The sequence below is a fragment of the Entelurus aequoreus genome, linkage group LG05, assembly GCF_033978785.1.
Source record: "Entelurus aequoreus isolate RoL-2023_Sb linkage group LG05, RoL_Eaeq_v1.1, whole genome shotgun sequence".
NCBI classification, from domain to species: Eukaryota; Metazoa; Chordata; class Actinopteri; order Syngnathiformes; family Syngnathidae; genus Entelurus; species Entelurus aequoreus.
This window is the reverse complement of record NC_084735.1, coordinates 75108272-75122345: the sequence shown is the minus strand read 5'-3', so window position 1 is coordinate 75122345 and position 14074 is coordinate 75108272. Positions and strand designations below refer to the sequence as shown.

The window sequence follows — 14074 nt, the reverse complement described above, 5'->3', positions numbered from 1 at the left end:
GCAATGTACAAGTATATGCAAGCAACACTTTTGTTGGCACAATTTCATCAGGACCTCCCCTCCCAATACGCAGAGCATGCATGGAAAAAGCGCATGGGAAATTGTAATAAATGACAGGGTGCCTTAAAAGAAATTCTACCAAATGTATTCCTAGCCCTTCCCTGCTCCTTCACTGATAAGAATATAATGGTGTACAGTGTTGGTGCTTGCCTTGAAAGGCAGTAGTATTAGGTTTTAATCCTGGCAGGAGTTATTTCAGAACGATTGATTGATTGATTGATTGAGTTTAGTTTATTTCGAACATGAGCACACTTACAATAGACTACATCACACATGATTTCAAAGATGTATAAACTTATGTTAAAATTGTGCCGACCAGTCTAGAGTGAGCTGGGATAGGCTCCAGTTTACCTGCGGCCCTAATGAGGATTATAGAAATGGTTGGATGTAAAAATAGTTGTGCACTAAAAAAATATCTAATTAATTTTCCATGAATTTGTTTTCTTACAAAACATGCATCCAAATAAAGTAAATAAAAGTGTAGAAAATTTGTTGTAGAGTGAGCAGGTGTACCTATAAATTTACTTTTTTTTAGAGAGCTAAAATGTATTGCAATAAAGTGCAACAGCAACAAAAGCGTGTTGCGTTCAAGGACCATGCAAGTGGTTGGATGTAAAAATTGTTTTGCCCTAAAAAAAAATATCTAATTAATTTTCCATGAATTTGTTTTCGTACAAAACACGCATCCAATTCAATTTTAAACTATAAAAATCGTAAATAAAAGTGTAGAAAATGTGTTGTAGAGTGAGCAGGTGTACCTATAAATGTACTTTTTTTTTAGAGAGCTAAAATGTATTGCAATAAGTGCAACAAGAAAAGCGTGCTGCGTTCAAGGACCATGCAAGTGGTTGGATGTAAAAAATTGTTTTGCACTAAAAAAATATCTAATTAATTTTCCATGAGTTTGTTTTCGTACAAAACACGCATCCAATTAAATTTTAAGCTATACAAATCGTAAATAAAAGTGTAGAAAAATAGTTGTAGAGCGAGCAGGTGTACCTTTAAATGTACTTTTTAAGAGAGCTACAATGTGTAGCAATAAATTGCAACAAGAAAAGCGTGCTGCGTTCAAGGACCATGCAAGTGACCGACCGTAACCTCACCTGTTGCTGCTGCAGCAGGTCCAGGCTGCTGACGTTCAAGCCTTGGACGCCCTGCAGGTAGACCGGCGACACCATCTGCTGCATGACGGGCTGCTGCATGACGGGCTGCTGCATGAACACGTACGACGGCTGCTGCACGTACGACTGCTGCTGCACTGCCTGCTGCATCGGCACCAGGTAGCGAAGTGTGCTGTAGTTGCCGTTGACGGCGGTGTACTGCAGCGGCGAGGCCGAGCGAGCCGCCGTCGTCGTCGTCAGCACCGTGCCGCTGCTCACCGGCTCCGGCGAGGGCGAGGCGACGTTCATGGTCCGGTAGGTGGTCGTGGTGGTCTGCCGGTTTCTCTTCAACGACATCGTTGTTCGGATTGAAGGCAACTCAAAGGAACAAAAAGTTCGTATAAAGTTTTGGAAGTCGGCGGTTGTTAGCGCTGCGAGTGCCGCGGTGCTACTTCCTCATCTGCGGGCAGCACAAAAGAGGAAAGTCCGGTTGGAGGAGTCGGGCAATCTGCCTTTACACAGCGCGGAGGGAGGTGCTCTGCCCTTCGCTGGAGGTGGGCGGATCACACGGTAATAACCTTGCAGTGGGGAGAAAACACGAGTGTTCACATTGGGCTCTAAATGTGATGTCACTGGTAGCCATGGCAACTGTTAACAGAGTTAAACGAACGGTACCCAAGAACCTAAAATAACACTGAATGAGGAGCAAACAAATACGCAGCAGGCGGCAGGTAATGTGAAAAGGGAAGAACAAAAATTTATTAGCACCTGTGCAGCACATATACAATCAGGGCATGTCACGTGACCAGCAAGTGGCCAATCAGTCATTGAGAGCACAAGAGACAATACGTCAACACTCCCACTAGCTCTCATACTGTTAACATCATCATAAAAATAAAAACATTTGAAACAAAATCAAAAATCACATGTCATAAATCACATGAATTATTCTCCAAACATAAAGCTTGAGAATTTCGACAATTTGCATTTGGTTGCAGGCTTTGTCATTACATCTGCTACCATTTGATCTGTGGGAAGATATTGTAGACATATTTTACCATCATTCACAGCTGATCTGACAAAATGATATTTTATGTCGACATGTTTGCATCGCTGTCTGTTTACAGGATTCTTGGCTAATGCAATTGCACCCTGGTTATCCTCATAAACCTTTGGTGTAGCAGACTGACTCCCATCAATGCCATTTAAAAGTTGGACTAAATACATACATTCTTGTGTAGTTGCAGCTAAGGCCATATATTCTGCCTCACATGTTGACAGTGCAACTGTTGGTTGCTTTTTGGTCTTCCATGAAACCAAAGGACCATTTTCACACAAGCTTATACAATATCCAGTTGTACTCCTTCTATCAGTGGCGTCAGTCGCCCAATCGGCATCACTGTAAGCATGTAGACTCAAACCATTTTCACAATATTTGTAACACAAAACTTTGTCTGTTGTACCTTTTAGATATCTCAGCACATGTTTCACAGTAACCCACTGTTCCTCTGTTGGATTACTAAAGTATTGTGACAATTTGCTTACTACAAAGCTTAAATCTGGTCTTGTACATGTACTCAGGTAGATCAAACTTCCTACTACTTCTCTGTACAATTTTACATCTGACAAGAGCTCAGAATGGCTGTAATTTAGCTTTGGTTCACAAGGTGTCGCTCTAGGTTTGCAATTCACCATGTCAAACTTTTCAAGCAATTTTACTGAATATTTTTTCTGTGACATTTTCACACATGCATCACTCTGGCTAAAATCAATACCCAGAAAATGTTTCAGATGACCTAAATCTCTCATGTGGAATCTTGCTTTAAGCATTTCTTTTACATTCATCACTGCATTTTCATCACTGGCAGCAATGGTCAAGTCATCAACCCATATTATCAGAATCACTTTTTCATTGTCAGTTTCTCTGATGTAAACACAATGGTCTGTCAGGTTTTGTACAAAGTTGTTGTCAGATAAATAGTCATGTAATAACTTGTTCCAGTTCCTGCCTGACTGTTTCAAACCATATAGTGACTTCTCTAACCGATACACCTGTTTGGTACTAGAGTGCTCTTTATAACCCTCAGGTTGTTCAATATAGATTTCGCAATCTATTGGAGCATGCAGATACGCTGTTTTAACGTCCATCTGATGTAAAATCAGGTTCTCCTGAGCTGCTTTTTGCATGATAACACGGACACTGGTCAAGTTAGCTGTAGGAGAGAACGTCTCGTCATAGTCAACGCCCATTTTCTGACTATATCCCTTAGCTACGTATCTTGCTTTATATTTGTCAGAACCATCAATGTTATTCTTAATTGCATAGACCCATCTACCCCCCACTACGTCTTTACCCACAGGTAAGTTGGTCAGGGTAAATGTGTTATTCTCTCTGAGTGACTGCATTTCGTCATTCATTGCATTAACCCACTTTTCTGAATTAGTTGAGTTTACAGCTTCCCTGAAGGTCAGGGGTACATCACACATGACTCTATAACAATAGTCCATGCTAAAATGTGTCTGGTCATCACTATCCACTTCACATGTATAATCTTTTAAATATTCTGGTGGTCTCCTATCTCTGGTAGGATAACGTGTAGTGTCCTGTGCTGGACTGCCCTCAGGTTTTGTCACTGGACTCTGAACATGGGGACTTCTCTGAGCTCGACCTGGACTCCTCTGTGCATGGTCTGGACTCGCATGTCTATGCCTAGTCTCCTTTTTCACCCCAAAGTCATCATCATCGTCATAAACAGGCGTTGTGTCAGTCTGAGTCTGCTGCTCAGTAATCTTCCTGCATGAAAATTTCACAAGTCTGTGCTTTTTCACTCTATGAGTGCCAGGATAATAGACTATGTAGGCCGGGCTATTTTTGTCATATCCTACAAAAATACCCTCTTCACACCTTGACTCTAGCTTTGTCTTGTCCTGTTTATATGCATAACATGTTGACCCAAACTTTTGCATTCTAGATACATTTGGTCTTTTTCCAGTCAACAGTTGGTAAGGAGTCTTTTTAGTGCGTCTGTTAAAACACCTATTTCTAATGACAGCAGCTGTCTGCACTGCATATGTCCACAAACACTTAGGTAACTCGCTCTCTATGAGCATACACCTAGCCATGTCAAATAAGGTTCGCCAACTGCGTTCAGCAGTACCGTTTTGATGCGGCGAGTACGGTGCCGACGTCTCATGTCGGATTCTATTAGTACGAAGCAGTGTTTGGTAATTCTTACCAGTGAATTCCGTACCCATATCAGACCTAATACATCTGACCTTCCCATAAGGGGCTACGTCTGCTAAGAACTTTTCAGTTGCTTGGACTGTGTCACTCTTATTTTTAAGAAAATAAGTAAACATTGCACTGGAATAATCATCCGTAAAACATAATGCATATTTATGCCCATCCTTAGACTCTGTGGCTATTGGTCCTGCTAAATCAGTGTGTACCAAATCTAGAGGAGCTTTGGCCCTCATATCAGGCTTCCTGTTTCTAGTTTGGACAAACTTGCCTTGTGTACAGACATCACATTGTAATGTTGACTTGTCTACTTTACCTTTAATAGTCATACCAGAAACAACATTTTGTAATTGTTCTACATCTGCATAATTACAGTGACCTAGGATCTCATGCCATGTCTGTAAATCATTACATCCCATACACTGGTCATCACATTCATTTTTCTCCACTGTGTGTAAATAGTACAATCTATTGTGTTCATGGATATAGAATTGTGTACCGTTTCTGTGTTGTAGGACGTCTTCACCCTCCTTGAAGATGACGGTTGCTCCGCTGGCAGTAGCTGCTTTCACAGAAAAGATGTCCTGCGGGTATGAAGGCACAAATAGTGCATCTTTCAGCACTGTGCGTCGGTGGCGTCCTGCGCTGTCCACCAAATACACCTCTGCATCTCCTCTGCGCTCGGCGACCCCTTTGCTCCTGGTTCCATCGGCCAGCTCCACACAGTGAGTTTCTGCCTGGAACCCGTCGTCAAAGGATTTGAACCTTGACACGTCGGTGATGATGTGAGAAGTGGCTCCTGTGTCCACCATCAGACCTTTTCCTCTGACACCAGATCCGCGTCGGATGTCTCTGCGTCCACTTTGGATGTCTCCGCGTCGGATGTCTCTGCGTCCACTTTGGATGTCTCTGCGTCGGATGTCTCCGCGTCCACTTTGGATGTCTCTGCGTCGGATGTCTCCGCGTCCTCGCTGGATGTCTCCGCGTCGGATGTCTCCGGCAACGAACGCGTAGTCATTGTCCTCCACTGCCTCGGAGACCCCTCGGGCGTTGTCTCGCCTCTGTCTCCGTCTGCAGGTTGCGTCACGGTGTGTGTTGCTCCTACAGTGGCTGCACCACTGTGTTTGTTCACATGAGGTGGATTTGTGACCTCGTTGGCCACACCTGAAGCAAACAATATTGTCCACACTCCCCGTCCAGCGAGTCCCACTAGCACTGGCCGTAGCAGGTTTGCCCCTCGGCTGAACTCGGGCCTTCATGACGTTGTCCTCTGATGCAGTCGTGCCGCGTAGTTTCTCTGTATCCTCATAGCTGCGGAGTTTTGTCTTGAATTCTGCAAACGAGAGTGTCCTCTCACTCTGCGTAACGTGGATTGAGAACGGTTTGTATGATTCTGGTAATCCCTTCAAAACCATAGCTATTAAAAGCCCATCACTCAAAACCTCTTCCGCGTTTCTCAATGCAGTAATTGCAGTCTCTGCACGTATCATATATTCAGTCACACTTTCACTGCTCAACTTTTGCAGTGAAGTAAGTTCAGTATACAAACTGATTACACGTGGCTTCCCTTTACCTGCGTAGTATCCCCTCAGGATTTTCAACGCCTCGCGCCCATTGTCTGCTGCCTCCCTCATTACAAGGGACAGACTCTTATCGTCGAGGAATTGTATGAGCTCCGCGTAGGCTTCACCATTCTTTTCTGCATCTGCAGCGCGGACAGCAGCCGTTGCTCCTTCTGCTGGCGGTGTCAAGATTGTGTCTCTTAGTTTCTGTAGGCGAAGGTGGCCTAAAAATTTGGTCTCCCATAATTCATAGTTCTTTTCGTCTCCGTCAAAGACGAGTCGATACCATCGACCACCACCAGTACCTCCATCTCTACAAGCCATGGTGCTAGTAGTAGTAGCCTACTACTAAAACTAAGACACGCCGTTTTATCTCGGTGGCTCACCGGTAAAATAAATATCCTCTTGGGTAAACTCGACCTGGGCCCATAACCTGTTAACAGAGTTAAACGAACGGTACCCAAGAACCTAAAATAACACTGAATGAGGAGCAAACAAATACGCAGCAGGCGGCAGGTAATGTGAAAAGGGAAGAACAAAAATTTATTAGCACCTGTGCAGCACATATACAATCAGGGCATGTCACGTGACCAGCAAGTGGCCAATCAGTCATTGAGAGCACAAGAGACAATACGTCAACAGCAACGTTCAATGCTCCTTACATGAATGTGAAGCCTTTTGTTTCGCATCACTACGTCGAGTTAGACAGGAGTGTGTACACAAATGCAACATACAAGCACATATATTTAGTAAAAGGTGGCTATTTGATTGTTTTTCATTACTTTTTCTTCAAATGTCTAAAAAGGTGGTGCTATGTCCACCACTAGATGGAAACAATGAACCACTAATAGATATATAGTACTTTTTTTTTAAATTCTTATTATTAAATCAACATAAACAACACAAGATACACTTACAGTTTAGTGCACCAACCCAAAAACCCTCCCTCCCCTATTTACACTCATTCACACAAAAGGGTTGCTTCCTTCTGTTATTAATATTCTGGGTTCCTACAATATATATCAATGCAGTCTGCAAGGGATACAGTCCGTGAAGCACACATGATTGTGTGTGCTGCTGGTCCACTAATAGTACTAACTAGGGCTGTGAATCTTTGGTAATCCCACGATTCGATTCAATATCGATTCTTGGGGTCACGATTCGATTCAAAATCGATTTTTTTTTTTTCAATTCAACACGATTCTCGATTCAAAAACGATTTTTTTTTCCAGATTCAAAACGATTTTCTATTCATTCAATACATAGGATTTCAGCAGGATCTACCCCAGTCTGCTGACATGCAAACAAGAGTAGTAGATTTTTGTAAAAAGCTTTTATAATTGTAAAGGACAATGTTTCATCAACAGATTGCAATAATGTAAATTTGTTTTAACTATTAAATGAACCAAAAATATGACTTATTTTATCTTTGTGAAAATATTGGACACAGTGTGTTGTCAAGCTTATGAGATGTGATGCAAGTGTAAGCCACTGTGACACTATTGTTCTTTTTTTATATTTTTTATAAATGTCTATTGATAATGTCAATGAGGGATTTTTAATCACTGCTATGTTGAAATTGTAACTAATATTGATACTGTTGTTGATAATATTCATTTTTGTTTCACTATTTTTGGTTTGTTCAGTGTCGTGTTTGTGTCCTCTCAATTGCTCTGTTTATTGCAGTTCTGAGTGTTGCTGGGTCAGGTTTGGTTTTGGAATTGGATTGCATTGTTATGGTATTGATGTGTATTGTTTTGTTGGATTGATTAATTTAAAAAAAATCGATTTTTTAAAAATGAGAATCGATTCTAAATCGTACAACGTGAGAATAATCGCGATTCAAACTCGAATCAATTTGTTCCCACACCCCTAGTATTAACCTTTAACAGTTAATTTTACTCATTTCCATTCATTACTAATTTCTATGTAACTGTTTTTATTGTATTTAAAAAAAAAAAATAGTTCAAGAAAATGTTTTTTATTTATTTATTTTTTAAATAGATAGATAGTACTTTATTGATTCCTTCAGGAGAGTTCTCTCAGGAAAATTACAATTCCAGCAGCAGTGTACAGATATGAGATAGAATTTAAAAAGTAAATAATGGAGGTATAAATGGAAATAAAATAGAAAATATAAAAATAAAAAGTAACAATAAGAGAAAAAAATAAAACAGTAAAAATAAGAATATAACAAGAGAAACTAGGCAGTAGTGACCATGTTATGAAAAAAACGGTGATACTGTCGATTATATGAAAGATGTGATGCACCTTTTAAAGTGTATTGCACTGTTAATTTCAGTATTATTGCTTTGCGTCCCCTGTCATCCTAGTACCAAGTATTGTATAGTATTGCATTCAAATATAAGAACAATACAGTGTTTTATTAGAACTGATGTAGTTGTACAAAGTGTCAATAGGACAACAATACTCAATGAAAAGGTAATTATTGAGAAACAACAATAATCTCTCCGAAATGACTAGCAACCAATTCTCGCGAGACTGCAACGTGACGTTCAAGTTCCTCCATACCGGAAGTCCTGTAACGACAGGGCATAATAATAATGGCCGCCGAGCGTATTTTCAGCCATTCCACAAACTGCCCACTCACCAGCGGGAGGTTACGGGCGATCCTATAGCCGTCCTGAATCCAGCCTTAGCCCCGGTAAGAAAGATAATAGACGAGAGATGTCGTCCCGTCTCCAGCTGTGAGACATACGTCAGCGAGATAACCTAAATGAACTCTGCTGCGCTTTTTTGTCCTCATAGCTTGTTTTAAAACTCACATCACGCATAAATTACATCTTTTAACGTTTGTTTTTAAATTCTGCGTAGGTGACATGCACCCACACCTTTGTTTTGTTGAAACAATTCGTGTTGTTGAAGCTAGCCGCTGCTTATTGTCATTGTGCGTCATTTTAAGGCTATCTCCTTTTTACACAATGAGGTGGTTTTGTTTGTGAGGCAAGTAATGCGTTCTTATTTGTGCCACCATCATCATCATCGTTTCTTTTTATTCCTTTCATGAAAATGCATATATACAAGCCATATACCGTTGACACTTTCATTGTTTTTTTAGTTTCTTATACATTTCCATGATCAGAAAGGAGCAGATGGAAGAATACTATTCTTATATTTAGCTACCAAGATGCACTGTTGACACGTCTGCTCTTTTTGCAGTTGTTCCTCTTTCCTCTGGACCTGACTGTTACCCACAGTGCTTTGCCAGAGGGCCTGTTTGGTCACAGCCAGCCTGATGTAACCTCTCCATCAGTCCTGCCGACAGCACAGAGCCACCTCAGGACGGGATGCGCCTCTCTACTGCCTGCTCTACACTGCTGATATAATCACAGGCATGTCTCCGCCTATTATGGTTTAAATGCTGCGCATTGCCATCATTCCTTACAAACCCCGTTTCCATATTAGTTGGGAAATTGTGTTAGATGTAAATATAAACGGAATACAATGATTTGCAAATCATTTTCAACCCATATTCAGTTGAATACGCTACAAAGACAACATATTTGATGTTCAAACTGATAAACTTTTTTTTTTTGGTGCAAATAATCATTAACTTTAGAATTTGATGCCAGCAACACGTGACAAAGAAGTTGGGAAAGGTGGCAGTAAATACTGAAAAAGTTAAGGAATGCTCATCAAACACTTATTTGGAGCATCCCACAGGTGAACAGGCAAATTGGGAACAGGTGGGTGCCATGATTGGGTATAAAAGTATATTCCATGAAATGCTCAGTCATTCACAAACAAGGATGGGGCGAGGGTCACCACTTGTGTCAACAAATGCGTGAGCAAATTGTTGAACAGTTTAAGAAAAACCTTTCTCAACCAGCTATTGCAAGGAATTTAGGGATTTCACCATCTACGGTCCGTAATATCATCAAAGGGTTCAGAGAATCTGGAGAAATCACTGCACGTAAGCAGCTAAGCCCGTGACCTTCGATCCCTCAGGCTGTACTGCATCAACAAGCGACATCAGTGTGTAAATGATATCACCACATGGGCTCAGGAACAATTGTCACACTGTCAGTAACTACAGTTGGTCGCTACATCTGTAAGTGCAAGTTAAAACTCTCCTATGCAAGGCGAAAACCGTTTATCAACAACACCCAGAAACGCTGTCGGCTTCGCTGGGCCTGAGCTCATCTAAGATGGACTGATACAAAGTGGAAAAGTGTTCTGTGGTCTGACGAGTCCACATTTCAAATTGTTTTTGGAAACTGTGGACGTCGTGTCCTCCGGACTAAAGAGGAAAAGAACCATCCGGATTGTTATAGGCGCAAAGTTGAAAAGCCAGCATCTGTGATGGTATGGGGGTGTATTAGTGCCCAAGACATAAGTAACTTACACATCTGTGAAGGCGCCATTAATGCTGAAAGGTACATACAGGTTTTGGAGCAACATATGTTGCCATCCAAGCAACGTTATCATGGACGCCCCTGCTTATTTCAGCAAGACAATGCCAAGCCACGTGTTACATCAACATGGCTTCATAGTAAAAGAGTGCGGGTACTAGACTGGCCTGCCTGTAGTCCAGACCTGTCTCCCATTGAAAATGTGTGGCGCATTATGAAGCCTAAAATACCACAACAGAGACCCCCGGACTGTTGAACAACTTAAGCTGTACATCAAGCAAGGATGGGAAAGAATTCCACCTGAGAAGCTTAAAAAATGTGTCTCCTCAGTTCCCAAACGTTTACTGAGTGTTATTAAAAGGAAAGGCCATGTAACACAGTGGTGAAGATGCCCTTTCCCAACTACTTTGGCACGTGTTGCAGCCATGAAATTCTAAGTTAATTATTATTTGTAAAAAAAAAAAAAAAAAGTTTATGAGTTTGAACATCAAATATCTTGTCTTTGTAGTGCATTCAATTGAATATGGGTTGAAAAGGATTTGCAAATCATTGTATTCCGTTTATATTTACATCTAACACAATTTCCCAACTCAAATGGAAACGGGCTTTGTACTTGGCTATCCTGCAAATGTAATAATGCAGTTTTATATTCCCTCAGGGCTGCTGAAGCTTTCCTCGTAATAGTACAGAAGCTATGTCGGGTTCAGGTGACTTGCCAGGTGAGATTTTCTGTTGGAAAAGCAATATTAATCCTAAAAGCATACCGTGTACTGCCATCAGTTCGTCATTTGAACACCTGACATCAACACGTCACTCCTAATGTCCTCAGGTTAAAATCAAACTGTACCACAATTTGACAAGTGACACGATCCATATGTGCGTCCGCAGCTATCGAAGGTTCCGGGATGGGAGGGATGAAGCTTCCCATCGGGATGACCCGGAGGGCGATAAGCTATGACGACAATCTGGAGGCCCCCATGTCCACGCCCCCCCACGACATCAACATCACCAACCTTTGGAGACGCCCAGTCGTGCCGGACAGGAAGTTCAACCAGCTAGCTGAGGTGAGAGCACCTCCCACATCATCCTTACCTGAAGTTTATTCTTTCAAAACCAATGCTTTTACCCCCTCATAATTCAACAACTCAGTTTGACATTTATTCTCTCATTTCATAATAGTCTTATATTTTCCTTATGAGTTACAATTTTGACTTCATTTTATATAGTGCAACCAACATTACTTTGCAATTCTAAAAATTATTGACATGAATCTTACAACAAGTCAAGATTTGATTCCGATTCTTGGAGTCACAATTCGATCAATAATCGATTCTCGATTCAACACAAATCTCAATTCAAACAGACTCTCGCAATGTATAATTTGGTATATTAAATTTAATAAAACCTTTTCCAAACAGTTACAGGCTACACACAAGCCCATCCTGGCTGCTGACTTATATGTAAACACAAAGATGGCCTAAAATTGTGTCTTTTGAAAGTTGTATTTTATGGAAAAAAATAGATTCTTAAAAATTATGAATCTGTATAAAATAAAAATCGCAATTAGCATGTGAATGTATTTCTTTCAGCACCACTACTAAAGATTACAACTCTTTACAGTAAAATTATGACTTTAATTCTATAAATCACAATTTTTAAATGTATATGACAATTTTTCTTCATAATAGTGCTATTATAGTCTTGTAAAGTGCAGTACCAATCATTGTTTTCCACAGGAATCTATTCATAGCAGGAGTGGGTGGGTGATGTAATGACGTAATTCTAATTGGTAGTTGCATGTAAGTGTAATGGGTGCTGTAGTAAAGATAAATAACATTTAAGGGGAGTAAAAAACATGGAAAGCAAAACTGGTATCGCCTGCCACAAGTAAATGTCCCTAAGGAAACATTGCTAATTACTATCACTTAATTATTTTGATATTGCTGTTTTTTACCTTGTAATTTTGTAACTTTAATCACATAAAATTAGGACTTTTATTTTATATTATTTTGATTCAGATTCTTTAACTTCTCGCAGTTGTATTACCGTATTTTCCGCACTATAAGGTGCACCGGATTATAAGGCGCACCTTCAATAAACGGCATATTTTAAAACTTTGTTCATATATAAGGCGCATAGAATAGACGCTACAGTAGAGGCTGGGGTTACGTTATGCATCCATTAAATGGAGCTGCGCTAAAGGGAATGTCAACAAAACAGTCAGATAGGTCAGTCAAACTTTATTAATAGATTACAAACCAGCGTTCTGACAACTCTGTTCACTCCCAAAATGAATAAATAGCTGTTTTATTATTTTCCCCGAGGTAAAGTCAGTGACGTGGTGTTTTGTTTATCTTTTTACAACAGCAAGGTATAACATGTAGTGCAACATTTATATCACATAGTGGAGGGGAACTTTTCCCTGATTCAATAAACACGTAAAAAACAGTGATACTATTACGGTAAATCAAACGTTAGTGCAATCACAATATAGTAACACTCGAAATAGTGCAGAGCAGTAACAATATATCAATAACTCAACGTTGCTCAAACGTTAATGTCACACAACACAACACACAAACATGTAAAGCTCACTTTATGAAGTTATTCCTCATCCACGAATTCCTCGAATTCTTCTTCTTCAGTGTCTGAATTAAACAGTTGGGCGAATACGGCATCCAACATGCCCGGCTCCGTCTCGTCAAAGTCGTCATTAACCGAGTCAGTGTCGCTGCTGTTCTCGTGTTCTACTGTGTGACTGATCGTCTTAAGTTTAAACTCTGCGTCGTAAGTGTGTCTCTTAATAGGAGCCATTTTGGGGGTCTTTACATAAACAATCAAATGGAAATGAAACGGCACGCCTCGCGTAGTCATATATCCCAGCATGCACCGCACGCTTCTTCTTCTACGGGGGAAAATGAAGACGGGGAAAATGAAGTCGGCGGCTGCTTACCGTGGTTGCGATTGGTTGATTGATTGAAACTTTTACCTGTTGGAGGCTCAATATTGGTCCATATATAAGGCGCACTGTCAGCTTTTGACAAAATTGGAGGTTTTTAGGCGCGCCTTAAAGTGCTGAAAACACGGTACTTCATTTGCACGGTACTTTTTCTTTTCTTTGTGAAAAAAATATTTTTAGTATGTCTATATTGTATATTGTGTACATCTGGATGGTGTTGGAAAACCTTTGCTTGTCCTTTTTAAAGTGAAACACTATCTTAACTTAATATTTCTAATGTCCATTGTGGGTTTTTTTTCATCAGGAGGAAGAAGGCGGTGGTTCTGTGCGTCAGTCTAATTTTTCCAACAGCCCCCCCTCCAGGTCACAAAGTGTGGTGAAGACCAAGGCCTCCTCCATGATCCTCAACTCTCTCATCACCAGTAAGACAATGACAGCAATTGTCTACATTAATATTTTAAATATGTGTTTGGAATAACAGAGCTAGTGTTTTCAAAAATGTGTAACTCTGACAAAAGAAATAGACCACAGACAAATGTTCACTATTGTTCTCAGTAGAACATATAAACAATTCTAAGGCAGTTCTGTTTTTTTTGTTGTTTTTTTAGAGCAGACTCATGAAAGCATGCACAAGTTTGAGCAGAAGGCGGGGCTGACGGACTCCAGCTACATGCCCCACAAAGGCCTCAATGCAGAGGAGACGCGCCGCCTCCACCGTATGCCTGAATCCTTCCAGGTAAGACGCATGCATTTTAAGGGGCTGTACAAGATAGCAAAAG

The 14074-nt window shown here is 40.6% G+C and overlaps 2 protein-coding genes across 5 annotated transcripts in view; one reads left to right on the top strand and one right to left on the bottom strand.

Moving 5' to 3' along the window:
- Positions 1–1732, bottom strand: part of LOC133651033 (protein POF1B-like) — a 39282-nt gene extending 37550 nt beyond the window's left edge. For all 3 annotated transcript variants that reach the window (XM_062048907.1, XM_062048908.1, XM_062048909.1), the window contains exon 1: positions 1164–1732. In XM_062048907.1, coding sequence (XP_061904891.1) covers positions 1164–1517 — 354 coding nt within the window. In that variant the 5' untranslated portion in view covers positions 1518–1732. The remainder of the gene's footprint in view (positions 1–1163) is intronic.
- Positions 1733–8476: 6744 nt separating this feature from the next.
- LOC133651032 (putative monooxygenase p33MONOX) overlaps positions 8477–14074 on the top strand; it is a 10641-nt gene continuing 5043 nt past the window's right edge. For both annotated transcript variants that reach the window (XM_062048906.1, XM_062048905.1), the window contains exons 1-6: positions 8477–8628; positions 9144–9316; positions 10995–11055; positions 11225–11400; positions 13600–13717; positions 13904–14031. In XM_062048906.1, the coding sequence (XP_061904890.1) occupies positions 11031–11055; positions 11225–11400; positions 13600–13717; positions 13904–14031 (447 nt within the window). In that variant the 5' untranslated portion in view covers positions 8477–8628; positions 9144–9316; positions 10995–11030. The remainder of the gene's footprint in view (positions 8629–9143; positions 9317–10994; positions 11056–11224; positions 11401–13599; positions 13718–13903; positions 14032–14074) is intronic.